The following is a 22,159-nucleotide window of genomic DNA, read 5'->3' as shown; positions in this document are numbered from 1 at the left end:
GCGGCTCCCTCTTCCTATCTAGCTATATGCGATATGCTATAACGTAGCCGCGTAGCCGAGCACGCAAGCTGCAAAGCGGAATTCAACAGCGCGTACTTCGTTTCATGCTAGGCTTCACGGTAGATCGCGGGCGATAGAAGAAACACTAAAGCTCCTCGGGCCGCCAGTCGTCTCGCTATCTACCCTACATTTCGCATCCGTCATGAATACTCAGCATTTAACGGTCATGTTACACTCGTCACGCTGAAAAATCGCACTAAATACCGTGTGCACGTCGCTGCGGAGGCGTGTTTCCCTCGCTCGGAGATTTCGCCAGCTTCTTGCTGTTATTGAAGCGAAATTAACGATTCACTCTCTAAATACCTCTTCACGAAGTGCACGTGTAAATATAAAAGTAAAAAATTTGAGAGATTTATCACAAAAAATTGCGAAACAAACGTGCGTGTTGCCGTCTGTCGCTTTGTTTCTCTATGAGCGATTGCGGGCAAAATAGAAAAGGCATTTTTCTGGGCTTTTTGCCTGACTAATTGACTGACTACTACAGACGCGTTAATTACCATCGTGCCATTCACAGGAATAGAAAGCAAGCCTGATGTAAAACTCAGACGAATATCGGGAGGAGGACCCGACACGTTCAACCTTTCGGCCCGAAGCTGGGAACACGAAATACCACGCAGACATCCGCGTGCAGCCTTCCCGACATGATTGTAGTGCATGTTCCCAAGGTGCCGTGCGCGACCGATAGATAATATTTCATTCCGCATTGCGCGAGAGGCCGAGAATTCCAAAAAGTGCGCGCGTCTCGTGACGTGCGTGTTCGCGCGGGGGCATTGGCAAGCGCAATTTCTACGCGCGAGAAAACACACGCTCCTGCATTACGGTATTACGTATCCCGTATCATCTCTGCTGATAAAAACCACCGTGCCTGCGAGTATCGTGCCTAAATACCGGGAGTACTAATGACACGGTGACGCTAATATCGCATAGTCGGCGATGCAACTGATGCGTGTTTGCTAAATTACGCAAACATAATTAACCGCCTGGTGATTTGCCGTCGCGCTCGACTGCATTCTAGCACTTTGTACACGCACGACCGATAAAGCACGAACAACGACAGCCGTGCAGCGGGTTGCAGTTGTTTCTTAATCGCGACGAGCGTGTATCGCGAACGGATCGCGCTTTACGATTCGCGAACTGAAAGGGAAAGCCAGCTGCGCTTTTCCAATGGCCCGTGAAAAGCGACCTGGGAACAATGCAATCGTACTGCACAAACGTGTTGCACAATGCAATTGTGCACCGAAGATCTTTCTCTCCACTCATGCACGTGGCCGGAAGGAGAGAGGGCAAACACGTCGTCGTTTCGTGTGCGAAATACGCTTTGCTTGACCTAGGCCATGGATTACGCGTTTGCATTAGTACGCTGTCTCGCGACAAAACGAGCAGGATTGCGCCAGGTGAGCGCAAATACGCACACGTGTTCCGCATAGCGAGACTCTTTGTCCAACGAGGAAAGAGCGGAACCAAACTGAGGGACTTTCTTGCAAAAGAACGATTTGTAAAAATGTTCCTTGATCTTCATTTTTAGGTACTAAATCAAGGTAAGATCTAATAATATAAGAATTTGTAAAAACTGAGCAACCTGATGTTTCAGATATTATTGAAATATGATTATCTGTTCGTTTCTCATGATTCACACAGCTTTGATCCGTTGCAGTTTTGTGAGATACTCGTCTCACGCTGAAAAATTCAAGTCTGGAGCACGCAGTCTCTCGCCGATAAAAAAACGACATGTAGCTTGAGTCGAAATCACAGAACCGAACAATGTTCCATTGAAAAACATTCGTGTGCAGCTAGATAACGCGCGGGAAAACGTATTTCAGCTTTAACTACTCTGCGACCGGCATAATTAAACGTACCTATGGACTAATCGTCGACATCGCCGAGAATAGGGCATGCTTAATTGGAGGATGTTGGCCGAGATGATGTTTCGCGCGGCGCGGCTTTCTCGCTATAAATACACCATAATGCGGTCAGTCACGTTGTTAATTAATCGCGCGCCGTCAAAAGTCCGACATCAGCCTGCTTTTGCCATGGTAAGTCAAAGTTTAAGTATAAGGGGCAAAAATCACGGTTTCTCCCGTAATATCCTCCACGTGAAACCCTCGTAAACACGATTGCTCCATTTCGAAGCGAAAGAAACGCGAGTTTTTGATATCCGGTTTGCGATTAAGCCGAGAACTCAGCTCTTACGATACTCTTCCCGATCCGACCGACTCATTAGTTGCGACTCGATTTTTCTACCGTGACTGCTTTTTTCCGCGGAGGAAATACTCGGTACCGTAATCACGTGCGAGAGGACCGCGCCAAGATTTCAGGCGGATTGCTTCGGACTGCGCGAGGCGTTGCGGGAGGTAAGGGGGTTAGTAACGCGATTTGACGGCTGATGCCAGACAAGGTGATTGCGGAATTCGCCGCGACGAATCTCGATCCGCCTCGCCTTCCGACGTGAAGGCGGACCTCACGTGGGGCATCAGGTCGACGGAATGCCATTAAATTCGGTCGACTATCCGAGCATCGGGAAGTCCCTCCTTGGCAATTTTTTAGCTGCCGGTCGATTACGTATCGCGCAATACGATCAAGTTCCCCGGAACGATCGATAGTGGAGGACTTTAAGCACGCGTGAACGCGCGCTACTCGCGGTCTCTGGAGATCTTTTAGTGCTTTTCGCCGAACGGTCGTACGTGTACGTGCACTTCGTACGCAATTATGGCAGTCGACTGCAAATAAAGCAACCCCGTCCGCGCTAGACGAAGCAAACGTGCCCCGAATGGTAAAATTATCGCAGAAATTACGATCCCGTGCTCCGTGATCGTAGAACCGCGATGCAAATTAGGTAGTACACATAGACGACATGGATAAACTAGCGTATGTCGATGCAACTTGCGTCTTTCAATTATTACTTCAATATTATTTCTTGTGTACCATCGCTTTAATAGCGCGCTAACGTTGGTTAAACACTTGATGAACGAATAACTGTGTTCAGCAGCCGTTAACCGAGAGATTTATCGCCGATAAATTGAAATCCTCGTATTTTTAAGTAGCCGACCAATATTTCGCTGCGCGCGGAAGCAATAATCGATCGGAATATTAAGGCCAGTCTGTTTCATCCAGCATTCATTGCTTCGCCGGCTCGTTACATCGTAATACTCGGTCGTAATTATAGGTCGTTCGCTCGAGTTTGTTTAGTGGTGTGCAATTCATTAGAACAAATTCCTCGTTTCCTCCGCGTGGCCGAGATAAATCGCACCTCTCCGCACATTTCATCGTTCGCATTACCAGGCATGCGAACGCGGAACAACATTACGCAATAATTGCGCGCCCCGCGACTTAGCGCCAATGTGTATACCTGCATATATGCAGCATTGTCGCAACTTTTCTTGATTATAGATCTAATGAAGTAACCACAATGTATCTTGCACGTGAATAAAACACTAAACTTGCGTCTCGTTAAGTAGAAATGATTAAAGATAATAAAAACTACAGCAATATTAAAAATAAAAATCGAGGAACTGAGAAACATGAAATTATTATATAAAAAAAGTTTCTTCGAAATGCGAAGGATACAAACATAAACTGAATATCAAAGATGATTTTTCTACTAATTATAATTAATACACGACGAGTGGTATCAGACGTACCTAGATCAGACTTTCCATATTGCGCGAGCATTGCGACCACCATTATGAGCTCTCGCTCGATTCGGACTCGTTCACGCTGACCGGAAATGACGATCCTAGGGGCACGCTCGCAGAAGTGGCGAGTTCGGGGAGACTCAAAGTTATTCGATTTTGAGTGACGGAAAAAAGATAAGCGGAACAGCGCGATTCCGAGTGTTGCGGAGCCTCGATGTACACGGTGAATCACCAATTTAGGACACCACGTAGGCGCGTAATGCCTTCGTTATGGGGACGCCTAGCGTAATTCGTGTCGTCGTGTGGAGGCCCCCGATTTCACACGGCCCTCACTGAGACAGAATAGTTTACCGTTACCTACCTTATCTTGTCACAATATTTGAGACTGATATAACTCAGAATACATAGAACAGATAAACAAAAGACATTATTGTTCGGAAGATTAGTATCCAATATTGACTGCTTAAATATTACTCAAAAGGGGAAGTTAACATGTCATTTGTTAACGTGTCATTTGTTCGAGCGGATCGAATACCGAAGAAGTTTAAATAGTAATCGCGTATATATTTCAAAATCCTGACTGACACGAATAGCGCTCAATGCATGGAATCATATTCTGTTTTATAAGCACGTTTGCGAGTTTGCATGAGTAACGCGAGGATAATGACTCTGCCGGATGATGAAAGAGCGTTTAACAAGTAGGCAATATTCAAACGTGGCGCAAGCGTGACTTATCGATCACAAAGGCACTCTTTCAGAACGTTTTCTGTTCTACTTCGATCTTTTTCTATCCGAAGCAACTCCACGTTTCGCGTCACTCCTTAGTTTCCCTGTAGATCCTTTTCATAGAATTTCCAACTATAGTATGTGTTGTCGTGCAATAACCAAAAATAACTTTTGATTTCTGCCAACAGAGAAATTCAGACATCGTCCAATACCTCACGGACCGAGGAAGGGTCGAGGAACCGAACACTCGGAAACGATCGCGGGGGGTTTCTCGCTCGCGATCTCCGGAAACGCGCACTGACCTCGGCGAATCACACGATCGGGCCTCGAATACCGTGGACGCGCGCGCGCGCGCGTGCTCGTGAAGGTCGGGGAGAAGTCCGGAACCTCGTTCCGCGCGTCCTTGACTTTCGCGTGGAAGACGCGTAACTGGCTAGCCGGCTCGCGCTCGAATCCAGGATCGAGACAGGCGAGATTCGTTCTACGGCTGCGTGAAGCCGAGTGCGGCCTCCACGATGAATCAACCCCCTCTTTTCTTCTCGAGTAGATGCACCACAGTCTACCCACCCCCCTCCTCTCAACGTCCTCTTGTTCCCTTCCGCTGCATTCTCTTTCTCCGCCCTCGCCGACGAGATGTAACGCGGACGTCGCGACGACCACCGTCGCGACGACAACTTCTGGGGAGGGTCACGGCGACGAGAGTACCGGAAATCCTATTTTCGACCGTGGGATTTTATTACGGAATGCAACAGATCGCTCGTGATTGCGTCAAAATAATATCATCCGCGATTACACGCCCCGGATCCATTTTAGACTCGCTTTGATCGAGGACAAAGCTGAAAATAGCGTTGAGAAAGAAATCAGTCGATCGTGCGACTTGTTGCGAATCCGCGCCAAAGGGTAAAGGCAACTTGCGGCGGGAAATGTCGAAGGATTAACGAAGACAATCGAGAAAAAACGGACAAATCGATTTACGCTAATTCTCGCGGAAATGCAACACGTGCAGGCGACCGAAAGACAACGACGACGTCATTAGAGTCGCGAAGAAAGAGAGGAAACGACATAAACCGGTAAAAGCTACGAGGGCTGCACACTGTCATCGATCGGACGTTTTCTTTTTTAGCTACAAGTTCGGAATCACGCGTGACGACACTGAATAGGCAACACGCCAGCGACTGAGTCAAGTAACACGTCAAGCGCACACGCGAGAACTATGTTAACGCTTGATGAATCTTGCTCCTATTTCTGCCGTGCAGCGCACACTTGACAGAATCCATTAGAATAAGCTGAATGAGTCGATTCATCGACGAAACGGACATCCGATCTCAATATCTAACTAAATTAATATATAATTTCCACTATCGAGCATTAAGTGGCAGTAAACCTCATCCCCTACGTCATTTCCAGTGGACTTATATTCTACATAATCACAATTTAATGTCTATCGACCGCAACATTTAAGTATGAGCGCTGAAAGCTGCATTTAATCGAATCTTTCTATCGAGGAGAAGTCAGCTTTCTAAATCATTTCAACTCTCATCAATAGTCCCATGAAACGTGGTCTGTAGTACTCCGTCGGTGGACAGTTGGTGGTACACATCTCCCAGAGCGATGATTCACGATCCGTTTTCCCCGGCTGCATCGATGCGAGCCAACGGAAAGCGCATACCTGCGGCGTGAAGGAAAAAAGGGAATGCTCGCGCCACGTGGCACATCGGGCCACACGAGGGAAAGGAGATAAAAATTCGCCGCTGCGGGTAATTACCATGCTCGCGAGCATATAACTCACGATCTCGCGACGCACGAGCCCGTACACGCTCCGCGCGGGCGGATCGCCGAGCTAGCGAGCGATGAAACTTTCACGGAGCAGCCACGGGCGGAATTGCTCGACGGAGCGGACAACGGATGACCGATGGTGTCTGGCACGTGCATAGAAATCGGAGGAACGGGGGTTGGCCGGCGGGAACGGTCGTGCGATCGTGCGGACGCGTCTGATGCACGCGGACGTGCGAAAACGTGACGCGCGCGAGGAGGTTTTCTCGCGTTGACAAGGGAGCACGAGCGAGGGGGACTTTCCTCGCGGGCGATTTCTCACATACATATATACATATGGACGAGAGATCGCTTCCACTTTGCATGGCAAACGCCGGCGCGACACTCACTCGCGATTTCCGGGCGAGAAATTTTATCGAAAGGAAGAGGTCCCGTTCGCTGCGATGCATCGTGGCGAGTCCCGTGAGAAAATGTTCGGCGGATATCGGGTTCGCTGGGACCATTTGGATAGATAATGCCACATGTATGGAGGGTAATGTCTAAGTTACGTGGCTACGTTACTTTCGACATCGTTTCCGCGCGGTTCAGGTTCTGTTTATTTCGTGATATCAAACCATAGAATTACTCTCGACGTCGGAGTCGATCGATATAAAGATGGGAAGATAAAGAAACGTATGCTAATGACGATGCATTAGGATGCTCTAGTCCTATCGTGTGGAATAACTTGATTTCAGAGAAGTTCGATAAGCATATCGCGTGGTAATATACATGGCGATGATGGTAGAGATGAAACGAAGATCGGAATGCATCCTGAGAAGAGATATGCCCATTGAAAGACGAGACATCTTACTCGAGGCGAGTCATCGCGAAACAACGGGGACTATAATCAAGGATAAGAGTTAGAAATCATTGCTCCAATCAAAGAAGGGAGAACACATCGTACGTTTAAGTGAAGTGAGTACAGCTAAGCGTCATGACGAGTATTATAAGACACGTGACAGATAACAGAGACAGAACTTCGAATACGATAAGAATAAACACACGTGAACACACGCATACGCACCGCGAGGAAGAAAATCTGCGACAGGCATTCCTTATTCTATGCCTTCACGCGTTATCAATCGAATGGTCATAAGGAACAGGTTTCAAAGCGAGGGCGACGAGAGTGGAAAAAAGTTTTAGGTTCGCCTAAAGATTATTCCGCGTAAGGCAATCTAAAATTCGAAAGGACTTATGCGAAAAGGACAGCCAGAGAGACGGAGCAAGAAGATAAAGAAACGGAACAAAACGTGCAAGAAGACCTCGTGTGGTAAACGAGTATGCAAATACAGGAGCGCGCGAAATCGCGGATTATTAGCTCGCTGCGTTCGCACGAACAACGCGAATAATTCCCGCTTCCGAGTCGATCAAGGAGGATCGCAGTAAGGAGGATCGAGGGAAACGCGTCGATCGATGGATCTTATCGTGCGAATTATGCGCGATTACGTCGATGAGCGAGGCTGCAATAGACCTTTACTGGTCGTTCAGCCCCTCGTCTCCTCTTTTTTCGTTCGGCCGCAGCCGGTGATTCCTCGACAAGAAGCACCGATCGAAAACCACCGTCCCGGCGGATGATTACGTAACGGTGTTAAAATAATTAGCACGTATTACGCGGCACGTTGCATGGTAATTGGTGAACGCCGACAGATAGAGAACACCGAGCTCGCGATACATACATTGCGATGCGACGACTGGACTTTGGAAGTGCGAGATGCAAATTTTCTCGTTACGTATCCTCTCGTTAACGTTGCTACCTTCCTGCAACCGCGGGGTGTGATGTAATTTAATAAATCTTCATTTATACCTCGGTGGTGATAACGCTAATTAATATAAATGAAGAGAGAGCCAACCGGAAGAGCGACACGTCTCTTGCAAAAGCACTTGATTTCAATAAACTATCGCTCGGTTTATTATCACGGATTGTTACGTGGAAAACAGCAAGTCGCGTGCGTTCGCGATGTAACGTCCACACAGATACGAAGATGACGAAACGGAGATAAACGCGCGGTTCACGCTCGTTCGCGTGGTGTAAGTTCCACGCGATTCCTGAGGCAAAATCGTGCTGGAAAAATTTGTATAATCTATTACACATCCAAGGTTGCGAGAGATTCGAGCAGTGAGTCATCCGTGCATGATATTGATCCACCCACATCAAGCAATCCGCTTGTACAGACGGTCTGCAAGTTTTAGAGCTCTAGAGGCTCGCGCTTTATCAGCACAACGCGAACGACCGCGAAACACGAGACGGATTCGCCAGAAAGGGACACCGCGGGCCCTTCCGTTCGCCAATCTGACTCACAGCCGACGAACACGATCAATTTAAAGTGTTCCACGTCGTTTCCTGTTTATTAAGTCCCCGATGCCGGCATGATCAATGACCAACGTGACCCTGACACGGGCGAAATATTAGGCAGAATCGGGCACGCCGCCTGCAAGTTAACTTATATTAGTCTAATGCCATCTTCCGCTGCGAAAATTAGCCGGTTAATTCGTCGTTGGTTTTAGCCTAATGAAATGTAGGTGTCACACGAGCCACTGCCTACACGTTTGCACGATATGCCTTCGAGTCTTGAATGAAACGGCGTACAATGTCGAGACAAACCTACAAGCTTGCCAAAAGAAGTGGAGTTTGCTACGGCTCGAAGTTGAAGATCAATTTCGATTCAGATAACGATAAATACATACGAGAAAGAGTGAGAGAGAGAGAGAGCGCACGCATGATACATGAGATTAAAAGCTAGCAGAATGAAGCCGCGCGGATACTCACGCTCGCGCGCGCGCGAGCATAAATACATACGGCCATTATTATAAATCGCCATTCGAAAGTACACGGCATGAGAATTCGACGTTGAGGGATTAACGACGGGAGGCAGCGCGCGTGAACGATGGAATTATCAAAGCCGGTAACAAATGGCCGAGGATTTTGAAACGCGGCTTCGGTGACGGGGGCGAACGACAATGCTGTACCGTTACCGCGCGAGGGGAGCTGCTGCTGATACTACCGGTGAGGTGCGGTAAGGGGAGGGCAGTCATACGGGTGTTACGAGAATAAATAACTGCAACCTACTTAAAGCGCCTTCGTTTGCTGCACGCTGCCGCGCTCCATGTACGTACGCCAAAGCCCTATCAATCTGAAACGCGGACGCGCGCTCTGTGCCTCCGAGAGATCGGGTTAACAGTCTTGTAGCGCCCTGATGAAAGAGATGATACCGGCTACCCGATATAATGGACCGTCATAGCCACGGCTCGGGGCGGTCGCGCCAGTTCGTCGCTACGAATCATCCTTGAGTATTGTAATTGTTGAAATATTCGCGCTTCCCACTTGTCTCCGTCTGCGTGTGATTTAACCGTCAGTAATTGTCAAAACGCCGTTTCGTCGCTGGCGAATAATGGACATCTTTTGATCGTGCGTACGTACTTCTGGGTCTTTCGATTTTACGTGAAAATTGATCGAGACTTTTTACACGATTTTTTACGTGTTAGAACGAGCTTAAACACGCTGCGGGAATTACATATTCCTAAAGAGATTCCACGACACTGATATGAAAATTATTCGAATGTTATATTTATGCACTTCTTTGGAGTTTTTGTGCTTTGCACGCGCAAAACCTGCGTTCACCTTTTTATCTCGGTTTTTATCGAGGAACTTGAAAGAACTTTGCATCTCAATCGATATGCAAAGTTGACATCGACATTAATATTTAGAACGCGCGATGTGCACACGACACACGATTCTCATGAGATAAGCACGCATGTCAAAAACTGCAACTTGCATATATATAGTCGCGCGCGTATTTGCCATTTACGGAATAGTAAACAAGGAAGATAAGGTAAGAATTTTGAAACAAGGAATAAAAATTAGGTATAATAATGGTATTCTGTTTTACATTAAAAATACACGGACGTATTTCGCATAATATATCCCGGAAATATCTCGGAAAGAACTCGTTAAAATGTTGAAACTGACCGTGAAAAACTCGAACGACCGAGGTGTAACGCGAGGTGTTACGTCAGAACAACATTGCGAGCGCGGTACCGCAAAGTGCAAGATCGTTATGACACCGTAGGCGCAAGAACGACGGCGAGGATATCACGGCGTGGAACCAGTTTCGCGTGCACGTGTAATGAATTTCGGGTGAAGCGGAGCTTCTCGCACGATGTCTCCGCGCGAGCGCGCTAACGTAATCGGCCGACTTCCTTCCGTTGAAAAACCGCTGAACCATGCGGCGGCACACGTGAAACCATCTGGCGGATGCGTAAGCGACCGATGGAACTTACAACGTGGAAACCGCACGCCCGCGGACTCGTTAAGTGAATCCTGCAACGAATCTCTCGACCGCGCGTTCTACACGCTCGACACGGCGAACGCGAGTGCGTTCCTGAATAGCGACGACGATTACACTCGACGTCAAAACCGTAATTATCCATCATTCGACGCGCTCTGCCACGGTCATCGCGAAGCGTACCCTCCACATCGCCGGAGCTGTATGAATGATTTAACGTAAGGCGATCCGTGCTGTTTAATTCCAATAGAGAAGGAGACTTTCGAGGAAAAAGGATTTTACGCAGAACTTGGAAATACTTTGAAGAAATACTCCTCTCTCGTTTTGTCAGAGATACTTAAGAAGCAATTAAGTGAGCGCTTGGTATTAATGAGTAGAGAGATAGAATCGTGTCCACGTGTCTGTCCCTGATACCGGGAATCAATAACGTTATCTTCCAACGAAATTCCTGCATCACGTATTTACGTATCATGCCAGCGCAGTAATGCTCGATGGTGCGCGGGATATCTGATTCACCGTTGAACCGTTTATTGGCGCCGATCGATCGATGCCCCGCAATAATGCAACGGAAACTGAAATTGCGATGGTCGATAGCGGATCAGCGCGGATATCGGGTGCGATAACGTAACCGAGGTTGCGGTCACGCAATAAGGCGCAAAAGGCGTGCCGGTCCTTACGTACGACAAGTCGGCCGCGATTTATGTACGGTCGATCCAGCGCCAGTATCCTCGGCACGGCGAGGATATCCGTTGCCGAGGTTAATCGTCGTGCCGTTCGATCGAACGGCTGCCCGGCCGCGTAAATATCCGCGGTGGAAATATTATTTCTGGCGTGCACTCGCGCGCGATTGAGGCACTCCGAGGACGCCAAGATAAAAAGACGAACGAGATCCCCATCCGGCGATATTTGCGATTCCTCGGCGCACCTCCGCGGAAATCGCGGCGCGATAAATACGCGAATTGATTATCGTCACCCATCGGACCCGCGCTCGTGCAATTTAGACGTCAAGACGTCGGCCGGAGAGCGTAAAATATGGACGCTCGCTCTTGGGAACTCACGAGGGAAGTTCCGCGTGCGAATCGCGCACCGCAACATCGCACGATGCGCGCTGTACGCGTTGCATCATTGCGGGACATCGTTGCGCATCGCGTTGGACATGTATACAGTTAATCTTGTTACGCGTAACGGGCTATATCAGAAATATCAAGCGATCGCCGCACGATACTCATTCGGCTTGTCAAGGCTCTCGCTCGGTGTGCTCGCTCCGTTTAATATTACGTTTAATATCGGCCGCCGCGCGATCCCTCTCCTGCTTTAATCGATAAGCAGTCTCACATTTGAGTATTATCTCCAGAACGATCGGACGTAGATCAGAACTGTCAATATTCAGATACATGCTCGGGAATATCTCAGAAATGCTGCTTTATTATGAGATAACTGCGAAAACACAGATCGTATGCGAGTAACGAGAATATTTATTGGAAAATAATACGACACGTTGTTCCACTTAGGATCGTCGGAGGACCGAAAAATATCAGCGTGCAAGTCGTATCTCAGAGATTACTCAGGCAAACTTTCCATATGTCGTAAAACTTGGAGCCTCGAAAGGATATAAATAGTAGGAAGGAATTCGCACGCGTCATGTGTAAACCAGTCCAGCATCTCGGAACAGCGTCTCGAGATCGAGATAAGGGCGATAATGCAGATATGAAATGATCAACTCGATATATTTTTACCTCGGGAAATACAGAAACGTTACGCCAATCGATACCTTGGTAGAGAAACGGAACCAGGAATATTTATATCAATACGTTTCACGAAACACGATACCCACGGCAGGTATTTCTGCTTCAGGCGTGTAGCAAGTGTCCCAGAATCAGCTGATTCGAGATTCGATAATCTAAAAATTCGCAGCAGCCTGCTTTTGTGAGAGCGGATATTCCTCGGCTATCTCACGATCGCGTTTGAATATCGATACCGCGATACATCGCGCATTCGTATCATACCGTATACAAGCCGGCATTTAAAGAGTTACATGAGTCACCGGTACAAGGGCGAGCATACGCGCGTAAACGCGAAAACACTTGTATCTGCTCGGTGTTGCTGACGCATGCGGCGCGTGCATACACAATGTTCGTTAGACTCGTACAAAAGTCGGTCCGGAAGCCGACCGACACGATGCGGAATCGTCCGCAAAACAACGCGCGCCGACGAATCCGGCGATGACGAGGAGGGCGAACGGCCGCGGCCGGCGCGGCGCGAGCACGTTGCGGAGGCTTACCTGCTCGCTCGCTCGCGCGCGGCGCTGAGGCTCCTCCTCGCAACACGGAGCGGATTCGCGTTTGGAGCAGTGTAGGTGTAAACCTTCCGAGGATCAGCGGCCGTTAAATTAAATAAATTCGCGGAACAGTCGACGACGCGGTGCTGGTACACGCGTGTCGAGAGAGAGAGAGAGAGAGAGAGAGAGAGAGAGAGAGAGGGGGCGAGACAGAGACAAAGAAAAAGGCAACGACATCGCGAAACGAGAAACGACAGACGGAGACAGATAACGGTAATCTCGGATGGACGATCGGTTGGTCGGTCGGTCGGCGGAGACGTCGTCGCGGCGACTGCAAGGCCGTCGACGCGTGACCTTAATGAGCAATCAGCCCGGCTCAGCGAGCATTATTTATGCAATATTACGCGAAGCAGCCCGACCGACCGATCAATCAACGGAGATAGATTGAGCCCGACCGACCGACAGTGAAACCGTGCACTATCAAACGCATTGTCGTCTGGCACTTCGTCCGATAAGCACGACGACGAGGATAATGAGCGGACGAGCGGACGGCGATGACACTAACCGCGAGCGGATACTGTCGCGACGTCGCCGAGGCGTCGAAGCGTACCTCGCCAGGCTCGTCGTCCTGGAGCATTGTGACGGGCTCCGCGCGCTACCGGAGCGCTCGACGTGCGCTGTCCTCCTCGCGGACGACTCCAGGAGGCCGACTCGCGCGCGCGCTCGGGTCCTCGCGGGCTCGCGCGGCGAGCGACGACGTGCAGCTGCGGCGGACCGCGCGTCCCGGCGCGGCAATTACGGCGCGCGGCGATCGGCCGCGACGGCGACGCGCGCGTCCCGACGACGTTTACCGCTCCGCTCCGCGACGCGATCACGGCGAGCAAGGGGCGAGACGGGCCGACAAATACCTCGTTTCTCGACGAGCTCCGAGATCTCCTCCCTGTTGTCGGCCATCTTAGCACCAGTCACTGTCCCACAATGCACGCTGGGTAAAAACAAACGAGCTGCGCCGCGCCGCGGCGCCTCGGCAGCCGCCGCAGCACCACCTGCCGGCCCGACGGCGGAGGCGCCTGGCGAGTCAGTGCGGGAGCTGCGACGACGCTTCTTTGGTCAGTTGCGGCGTCCGTTAGTGAGTACGTTCACACGGCAACGTTAAATCGATTTAGCAACAACCGTAGTTTAAGTAATGTTCGTTTATTCGTTTTAAAGGATTTACAGCGTAGCGTTAGGTTAGATTAGGTTATGCCTATGGGTTATATTTACATATCCCTATAAGATGTAACCCATATGGATTATTATGATATGGATTACTATGTAGATTTAGATTAATATTACATATGGATTATTATACAGGTGGGATTATTATTACCATAAGATAAGGATTTATAGCGTTATTATAATTGGAGCAATAATATCGAACATATGGCATTGTTTATACAGCATCTAACACCAGCTATAGTAGCTGTTCCAGTAGTTAGAACAATGGTTGTTGCTAAACTGAATTAACGTTGCCGTAAACGTGCTCAACGTTGCGATCATCGCGGTGCACGTGGCACGGATGACAGCAGCGTCGCGTCGTGACAGTATTCCGCGTGCGCGCGTACGTGTACGTGTGTGCGGTCGTTTTAACTGTTCTTTAATTTGATGCTGGTGCTTCACCGATGTACCGACCCACCTTGACCCGTTTTCTTATTTGAATCTTACGTATACTGGTCTTGCCTTCCGTTCAATAGCGCTTTTTGCTTTTTTTTTGTGTCGCTCCGATTCATCTCGAACAATTCAGCTGGTCGAATAACTGCTGACATGTCAGCATTTGTGTTTGAGATTTAATATGCCTCGGCTAAGATCTTTGTACGCTTCTTTCTACGCACGCCGTTTCAGAAAATTTCAGTCGCAAGAAGATTGCGATGAATTTACAAAGAATTAATCTCTGAATTAATCGCGAGCACGTGGAAGATCCACGTGTTCACGCGCGTCTTCCATGTTGCAGAATACCATTTACCATACGACGTTTATATCATGAAGAAGAGTTTTATTAGTAAATTTAATATTCTGATATGAAAAATATTCTGTTGGCGCATAAAATTTATGCTAACTTTTTTATTTAAAAATTAGAAAGGGGAATGTTTTTCTGAATATAATTATGTTACATAAATTAGATATAAATCTCCTTCAAATTGCAAATACATGTCGAGCTCATTACACCTTTTATTTATCTAAACCGGATGTAAATTGGAAACTTAACTACAATATCTTATATAAATGCACATTAAGACTTATCTAAAATGCGTACTGGACTTACATTAAACGGATGATAAGGATAACTAATAATGGACTCTTGCACAAACTCGCATGTTTGTGTCAAGTACATATCACATCGCGTATATATTATGTATAAATTCTGTCGCAATTCGTGCATCGAATAAATTACTCTGAAATAATGTAAATGTACCTCACATACAAAACTACATTTTCTCCCTAAAAGTTCGCCATAAAAGTCACGGAGAGTTCAGCAATCGTTGCTGCCAGCCCCTTTCCGTCAGTCTTCCGTTTCTCCTCGGCGCAAGTGCACGTCAGGCGTGACACACTTTCACAGTATAGCCGCTCCTGGTACACGTCACGTGTGCCAATATACCACCGTAAAACAGCCTGGTGGCGGCAGTCTTCGTGCGTTTTTCCGCAGGTTTGGTAGTGTCCACCAGCTTCTCGTGAGAATGAACGATCGCGGTGTGGTGATTGTCTCGGCGGTCAGGAGTCCCATAGGTAATTATCGAGAAACTATCGGAGAGAAGCTTCAGTCAAGTTACAGAAAATGTAATAACTTTAATTTAGCAGTACTTGTAATTTATGATAACTTCTGTATAAATGAGATAGATTCAGCGTAAGAAATATTTTTTAAATTGTTTCGAGCGACACATTTCCTCACTAAGACATCGTAATTCCTCCTGCACGTTGAGATTCAGGTTAGACGGTTTACATATGGAATATAGGATGGATCTATATACGTACTTGTAGCGCTGCAACATTACAATCATGAATTAGCAGAAAAGAAACATAAAAAAAGTATAATATATTAACAAGAAAAATTGCATGAAAGGAGAAAACATATGCCTTTTATGGCAACTTATGTTACCATATATTTTTCTAATCATCCAATGTCAAAATTCGTGTACAATGAATTGTATTCTGTTCCAAAGGATCCTTCCGTGGCTCTCTAGCTTCACTAAAAGCGTCGGAGCTGGGCAGTATCGTTGTCAAGGAAAGTCTGACAAGGGCTGGATTAAATGGAGCTGATGTCTCTGAAGTTATCATGGGACAGGTATGTGTTAGTTCGATATTGATACGTAAAATAGTGAATTCATTGAAAAAGATAAAGAAATGCTACAAGTATGTATTTGCAAGTATAATGTTACTTACATAATAAAAAAGGGAACACATTTTTTTTCTAGATACTGACTGCAATGGAAGGTCAGAATCCTGCTAGGCAAGCAGCGATAAACGCCGGAATACCTGTCGATGTGCCTGCTTATCAATTAAATATGCTATGCGGCTCCGGTCTAAAGTATGAACAAATGATATGTACATATATGTATATATATGTCGCGTAATATGTATTTCAGTAAATTAGGCAGCACGTCCCGTATGCGAAATAACGTCATAACGCATTGTGTGATACGTCGCAGGTCTGTAGTAACTGGTTATTGTTCCATAAAATCAGGCGAGAGCGATGTGATAGTGGCCGGCGGTCAAGAGAGCATGAGCAGAGCGCCGCACGCCGTTTGTCTCAGGGAGGGTATAAAATTTGGGAATTGTAACTTGGTTGATACGTTGATGGAGGATGGCTTGATGGATGCCTTTTACGACATTCACATGGCGATTACAGGTAAGGCAGAATTACTACTAATTACTAATTTCAGTATTCGATTTCTTTGCCAGGAATTTCACGAGTCTAATCCTCACCGGATATTCTTCAATTATTCATCTTGTTCGCCAACAGCTGAGAACATTGCTGAGAAATACGCGATAAGCAGAGAGGCGCAGGACGCCTACGCGAGCAAGTCTCAGCAGAAGGCGGAGGCCGCGATCGTCGCTGGACATTTCGATAAGGAAATCGTCCCGGTGATTATCGCGGAGAAAAAGGAACCCGTCGTCGTATCGAAGGACGAATTTCCAAAATTCGGGACGACTGCGGAGAAGCTCGCGAAGCTAAGACCAGCATTCAGGCCGGTACGAGAATATTTTGCATTCATTAACACGTGGCATGTGCTGCATATATCATTCTTGATACATATTGAAACTCATTTTAAGGCCGAGTGACATTTTTTTATCATTGGTAGATAAGATAAAATAATATAAGAAAATAATTGTTGGCATAAGGTTGGACTATTACATGTTTTATGATAATGTCTGTTAGTTTCACTATTTACTCTAAAATTAAATTTCCTGCTCGCAAAAAGCGAACAAATAGATAAGTTTTACATATTTCAAAAAATAGATCAATTCTACATACTTCAAACGTATTTTACATATCAAGTCCAAGTTTTACATATCAAAGGTACCTATAACGTATATGCATTTTTAGAATGCGTGGCCTGAAAATGACAACTACAAAGGCTTGATAAGGAACGTGTTAAAGGGTCACGTAACTTTTCCGAATGGATGCTTGAAATCGTTATATTTTGTAGAAAAACGGCACAGTCACCGCCGGCAACGCATCCGGCGTGAACGACGGTGCAGCCGCTGTGGTGCTCATGTCTCAGGAAGCCGCTGAGAGGAAGGGAATCCCATCGTTAGCCAATATCGTTGCGGTCGCACAGGTCGGAGTGGAGCCGCAATTTATGGGTCTCGGGCCGATCGGGGCCATCAAGTTAGTCGTTAGTACAATATATTATTCGTACGTAGAAGTATGTTGGTACGTTTGCTCCGATGAAACGTGATCACGACTGAGACTGCACGACCGTTTTAGTTGAAGAAAGCGAACTGGACGAAGGAGGAAGTGGACTTCTACGAGCTTAACGAGGCCTTCGCGGCGCAAGCGATCGCGTGCGTGCAAGAACTCGGGCTGGATCCCGAGAAAGTCAATGTAAACGGCGGTGCTATCGCTCTGGGTCATCCCGTTGGCTCGTCTGGTATGCGTACGATGAATCGACTCGACCGGACTTTCCTCGACGGAATTTCTATTTCACGACGAAATCTTGCGTTTCAGGGACGAGGATATTAGTCACGCTGTTACACACTTTGGAAAGAACCGGAAAGAGAAAGGGTGTCGCGTCCTTGTGCATTGGAGGGGGAATGGGAATCGCCGTCGCTGTCGAGAGAAAATAACGAACGTCTTCCTTGTACTTGTGTTATACCGGATTTATTATCTTATCTTTGTTGAAGTATTATCTTATAACGTTCCTCTTGTATTATGCGTCGAACAGTGAGCGGACGTCTGTTATCAAGTTGTGTAACAATTCACAATGCCTAAGTATTGCTCGTTTACTTGAATACGCAACGAGTATTTTCTTGCCCGATCCCTCTTGATAGAAGTAGAATGCTGTTGAGTATTTTTCTACGATATATATCTCTCTCTCGCGGTATTCTTGTGCGCATTGTAAAAACATCTATGCAAATCATAGGCAATATTGTATAAATTCGAAACTCTCTGCCGCAAGAGTGGAATATGAATGAGTTTAAAATATATTTCATAAAAATAGAGTTTTTTTTAGACACATCAGATCAGATCGGATAACATGTAAGCAAATGTGTTGAACGTAATATTACTTAAACTATCTATACGACATACGATGATTTAAAAATTAAGTCTCATTTGTTTTGACTGTTCTGCGTTTCTGCGTTCCTCCTACTTTCTAAAATTTCTTCTGCAGCTGCAAGGTCTTCCCGATGTCTTTGTTGAGTGCGTTTTGACCTAAAGTTGCTTGTCGTGACCCTCGATTCCGTCGCAGGACCCTTTAATTGCTTTAACTGTTCCTTGATAGCCGGTATAATCCGTATCTTAAATTACAATACAGGCTTTTATTAGACGGGCAAAGTGGCAAAGTGCAAAAGTGTGTTTCTATTATTTTTTTTGTATGCTTTTATTTTATAAAGGTTGCGGTACTGTAGGAAGCATTGTAGTGTTTTCAACGAATCTTATAAAGATCTTTCTTACAATACAAATGTATTTATATTGTACATATATATGTATATTAAGTACATTAAATCTAAAACCTGCAGACTGAACACTCAAGATTTCCATGAAATTGGTGAAATTTTCCGTAATAAAAGGATCTGACTTTGTTTGCGGTAATAAAATCGTCTTAATACTATATTACATAGCTGATATGCTAAGTGGTACAGCGGGATAATATCCACGATACAATTTCCCGTCTTTATCAAAGGAAGGAATGGGCTCTTCCAAAGGTCTCTGCACGACTACGTCAATTTCCGGTATACAGAGCTTCGCGTGTTTCTTTATAACGTGTCCCCACAAGGAGTCTACGTTGACCGTCGAGTCTTTCAAGCAAAAGAACGACCCCCATAATTTCGAGTTCAAGATTTTCTCGTCCGGATGCGTCAACCCGTGATGAAGCATTCCCTCCGACATCTGTTCCTCGATCACAGCCAGCGTGTCACAACGTATGTACGCATTTGGCACGTAAATGTCCTGTATAAGATTATCGCCAACGTATAAGCACCGCTGATCAGCCTTCCCCGTTATACTAGTCAGAAACTTCACTAGATCGTTCCAGTTGCCCTGACTGTAGATCTCGCCTCGCTTCAGGCACTGGCTGTTGACGTTGACCTCATCATAATTCACATTCACGTTCAGGAATGGCCGAGCACTAGTAAAGAAGCTCGGCTTCCTCGCGTAGCACACCACGATGTCGAAGAGCGACCGCCAGTCCTCGCCGAGGGCGTAGCTCGCGGTGAAGTTGGCGAAGTCCGCGTTCGACCCGGTGATGAGGAAGGTGGCGGACCTCTCCTTCAGCTTCCTCAGCCACGATACCGTTTCTGGATTACACTTGCGCAGGTATTTCTCCGGGTTTCTCTTGACACGGCCGAAGAACCCGTCCTCGCGCTCTCGAAAGTGTTGCCTGGAGAACATGTAGAACAGCCCGTCGAGGATGTCAGGCCAGACATTGTATCTGTCCAAGGGCGATCCGCGCTCCTCGTCGAGCGTGTCGACCGCCCGCGTGAACGCGATGCTCGCCGACATGTCGAAGTAATCCAGGAGGCTCCTGATCTTCTTGGACGGCGGGCCGTTCCAGGCGGACAGCATGTCGCTGCAGTACGCGTCCGTGACGTCCCACCTCTGCTCAGGATATATCTCCTTGATGCGATCGACGCTCAGCAGCCGCGATCCGTGCGACGCCCTGCGTATCACGCCGTCCGGGCTCACCCTGAGCACGTTCCCCCTTTCCAGATCCAGCATCAGGCCTTTCTGCATGAAGTCCAGGTCATCTTCCGTCAACGGTTTCAGCAGGTGCGCCCCGCTGTAACCCCGCTGGTTCACCAGGAACCCAGCTAGCTCCTCGTACTCCATGCGCACCAGGCTCGTGACATTGTAGCGCAGCAGGGTGTTGTCCAGGTCGAAGCCGATGCAGTCGTAATCGGTGAATCTGAACGTGTCGTTCATGTTGCTCGCGGAGGACCTGCCAAGCGCTTTGGAACGAGAGCCGATGCATACACTACCGGCTGGTGGTTCTACTCGGTTACCCAACAGCTTGTGCACGAGAGTCTGCGTGTGTCCGCGTGCATACAACTTGCCAGTGCCGCAGTAAGGACCCAGACTCCTGATCATGCCTGAACACGAGCGGTTCTGCTCGTGTTCGAACGAGGCGAGCGAACGTACGCTAGCATCGCGTCGTGCAGACGACAGCGCAGCTGTTACATGGATACGACGCCGGTGGTTTGCCGCGTTTCCGGGCCCCAGACTGGGCAACCTTAGGGCGCGAAATGCCTAAACCCTTCCCGAGACTCTAAAACTCGACATACGGGCGCTCGTCGACGCGCTTGTTCAGCGAGGCGGACAGACTGATCGCGCGGGATCGCGTGACATAACCTAGAGCGCGAGAGATCCGCTCTGCTGGGGAGAATTATCATGTCGTTCGCGTGAAAAAATCACCAGACGATCACCAGAGAAATAGCGGAATTTCTCACGTGTACTCACGTTCGGTGGGATGTGAACGCAGCGGATGTTCCTCGCCTGCACGAAGAACATGTCATACCTGAAGGAGTCGCCACGCGGATCCGTGAACACGCAATCCCGCATCACGACGTTCATGTGCCTGCAAGCAGAAAAAGAGAGGCTATTTTATTCATAAAATGCAAAATCGAGTGGACAGCGTGCGAGAACGCGGTCTCGCCGCAAGCTGCCTTCGTTCAAAAGATGAGACGTTGTCTTGATTAATCCCGCTAATTAATCAAGATAACCCTCCTCTCTCCGCGGCGATTACGATTACGGATTAATAACGGCGGCGCGAATTTTCGGATTTACACGATCGATCGTTCGAGAGCGCCAGCTTCACGCCGAACGCCGGTGCGTGCGAACCGTGGAACCGGAATCGTGGAACGTACGCGTCAGCATGATCGACGATGCCGAAGATCGACGCCTCGTTCCGCAGGTCCACCGTGGTTCGCTGCTTCTCCACGGCTTTCAGCAGAATCGACAGTGTGTTGTAGAGAAAGAACTTCTCGCATTTGGACTCTTGAGGCATTGCCACAGCGGGAGCGCGCGCGTGACACTCGACGCAGATCGACGAAGCGGACTGACAGTAAACACGTGACTGATGTTGCATGCGTAGACGCGCGCGAGGCAACAGATTTGAACGAGCGTGGCGGTTTAAATATAAAAACACAGAACAATGCGATTGTGATAAAGTGTCTAATATTTTATTTGATTTATTTGATCTTTAATTCTATCACGTGTTATTGGATGATGGATGCATTATTCATTATTGTAAAGAAATTGCGAATCGTTAATTATGTAACACAGAAATACGACTTGCGATTACTTATGTTGTGGTATTTCGAATTAAGTAATAAATTCGATCGGAAATTGATAAAGTTCTCTTCGCTAATGGAAAAGAGAAGACACTTGCACAAAGCTTTTAATATTACAATATTTATATCTTGATATTTATCGTTGAATAATAATTGAGAAAATTATATTTAGCGCTGCTTAATAATTGTTAATTATTTAGCTCTGTATCAATTAAACTGAAATCAAACAGTAGTTAAAATATTGTGTGAAATAAATGGTTTTATCGACAAACATTGCGACGTTTATTGTGACCTTATAATTAATTTACTTTAATTTGATCAGAAGGAAAAAAAAGAATCTTTATCAAACAGAAAGCAACGAAGGATTGGAGATGAAGGGG

General features: G+C 47.2%; 4 protein-coding genes across 14 annotated transcripts in view; 1 reads left to right on the top strand and 3 right to left on the bottom strand.

Annotated features, from left to right (window-relative positions):
- Positions 1-13,827, bottom strand: part of LOC105282229 (ensconsin) — a 151,688-nt gene extending 137,861 nt beyond the window's left edge. For 3 of the 7 annotated variants that reach the window (XM_026974247.1, XM_026974252.1, XM_026974255.1), the window contains exon 1: positions 13,700-13,827. In XM_026974247.1, coding sequence (XP_026830048.1) covers positions 13,700-13,745 — 46 coding nt within the window. In that variant the 5' untranslated portion in view covers positions 13,746-13,827. Of the gene's footprint in view, positions 1-3,698; positions 4,847-13,699 lie in introns of those variants that run through there. The other 4 variants (XM_026974242.1, XM_026974248.1, XM_026974256.1 and 1 more) reach the window with 4 other exon arrangements.
- Positions 13,828-13,935: 108 nt separating this feature from the next.
- LOC105282234 (acetyl-CoA acetyltransferase, cytosolic) lies at positions 13,936-18,279 on the top strand. Of its 5 annotated transcripts, none has more exons than XM_026974258.1 (8): positions 13,952-15,554; positions 15,989-16,110; positions 16,241-16,353; positions 16,412-16,674; positions 16,789-17,018; positions 17,477-17,665; positions 17,758-17,920; positions 17,998-18,279. In XM_026974258.1, the coding sequence occupies exons 1-8, from the start codon at positions 15,506-15,508 to the stop codon at positions 18,114-18,116; spliced, it is 1,248 nt and encodes a 415-aa protein (XP_026830059.1). In that variant the 5' UTR covers positions 13,952-15,505; the 3' UTR covers positions 18,117-18,279. The 5 variants fall into 5 exon arrangements, with proteins under 5 accessions (XP_026830060.1, XP_011342381.1, XP_026830059.1 ...); XM_011344083.3 differs by having other exon boundaries at positions 13,957-15,554; positions 16,475-16,674; XM_011344079.3 differs by having other exon boundaries at positions 13,947-15,554; positions 16,412-17,018.
- On the bottom strand, positions 18,134-22,027 carry LOC105282233 (U7 snRNA-associated Sm-like protein LSm10). The gene is made up of 3 exons (XM_011344077.3): positions 21,354-22,027; positions 20,947-21,064; positions 18,134-18,788 (listed from the first exon to the last, which is right to left on the bottom strand). Exons 1-3 carry the CDS (start codon positions 21,572-21,574, stop codon positions 18,600-18,602), a joined length of 528 nt encoding a protein of 175 aa, XP_011342379.1. The 5' UTR covers positions 21,575-22,027; the 3' UTR covers positions 18,134-18,599.
- Positions 18,853-20,940, bottom strand: LOC105282232 (5'-nucleotidase domain-containing protein 1). Its single transcript, XM_011344076.1, has one exon. It carries the CDS (start codon positions 20,575-20,577, stop codon positions 19,105-19,107), a length of 1,473 nt encoding a protein of 490 aa, XP_011342378.1. The 5' UTR covers positions 20,578-20,940; the 3' UTR covers positions 18,853-19,104.
- Positions 22,028-22,159: the final 132 nt, after the last annotated feature.

This window comes from Ooceraea biroi, chromosome 12 (genome assembly GCF_003672135.1).
Source record: "Ooceraea biroi isolate clonal line C1 chromosome 12, Obir_v5.4, whole genome shotgun sequence".
NCBI classification, from domain to species: Eukaryota; Metazoa; Arthropoda; class Insecta; order Hymenoptera; family Formicidae; genus Ooceraea; species Ooceraea biroi.
This window is presented reverse-complemented; position numbering and strand designations above follow the sequence as displayed.

Excerpts from the sequence above, each read along its gene's own strand:
- LOC105282234 (XM_011344079.3), top strand. The coding sequence starts at position 15,506 with ATGAACGATCGCGGTGTGGTGATTGTCTCGGCGGTCAGGAGTCCCATA. Across the intron at positions 16,111-16,240 it reads CTGAAGTTATCATGGGACAG|ATACTGACTGCAATGGAAGG; the intron begins GTATGTGTTAGT and ends TTTTTTTTCTAG. Across the intron at positions 17,019-17,476 it reads TAAGACCAGCATTCAGGCCG|AAAAACGGCACAGTCACCGC; the intron begins GTACGAGAATAT and ends TATATTTTGTAG.
- LOC105282232 (XM_011344076.1), bottom strand. The coding sequence starts at position 20,577 with ATGATCAGGAGTCTGGGTCCTTACTGCGGCACTGGCAAGTTGTATGCA.
- LOC105282233 (XM_011344077.3), bottom strand. The coding sequence starts at position 21,574 with ATGCAACATCAGTCACGTGTTTACTGTCAGTCCGCTTCGTCGATCTGC. Across the intron at positions 21,065-21,353 it reads ATCGTCGATCATGCTGACGC|GCACATGAACGTCGTGATGC; the intron begins GTACGTTCCACG and ends TTCTGCTTGCAG. Across the intron at positions 18,789-20,946 it reads GCGTTCACATCCCACCGAAC|ATACGGATTATACCGGCTAT; the intron begins GTGAGTACACGT and ends TTGTAATTTAAG.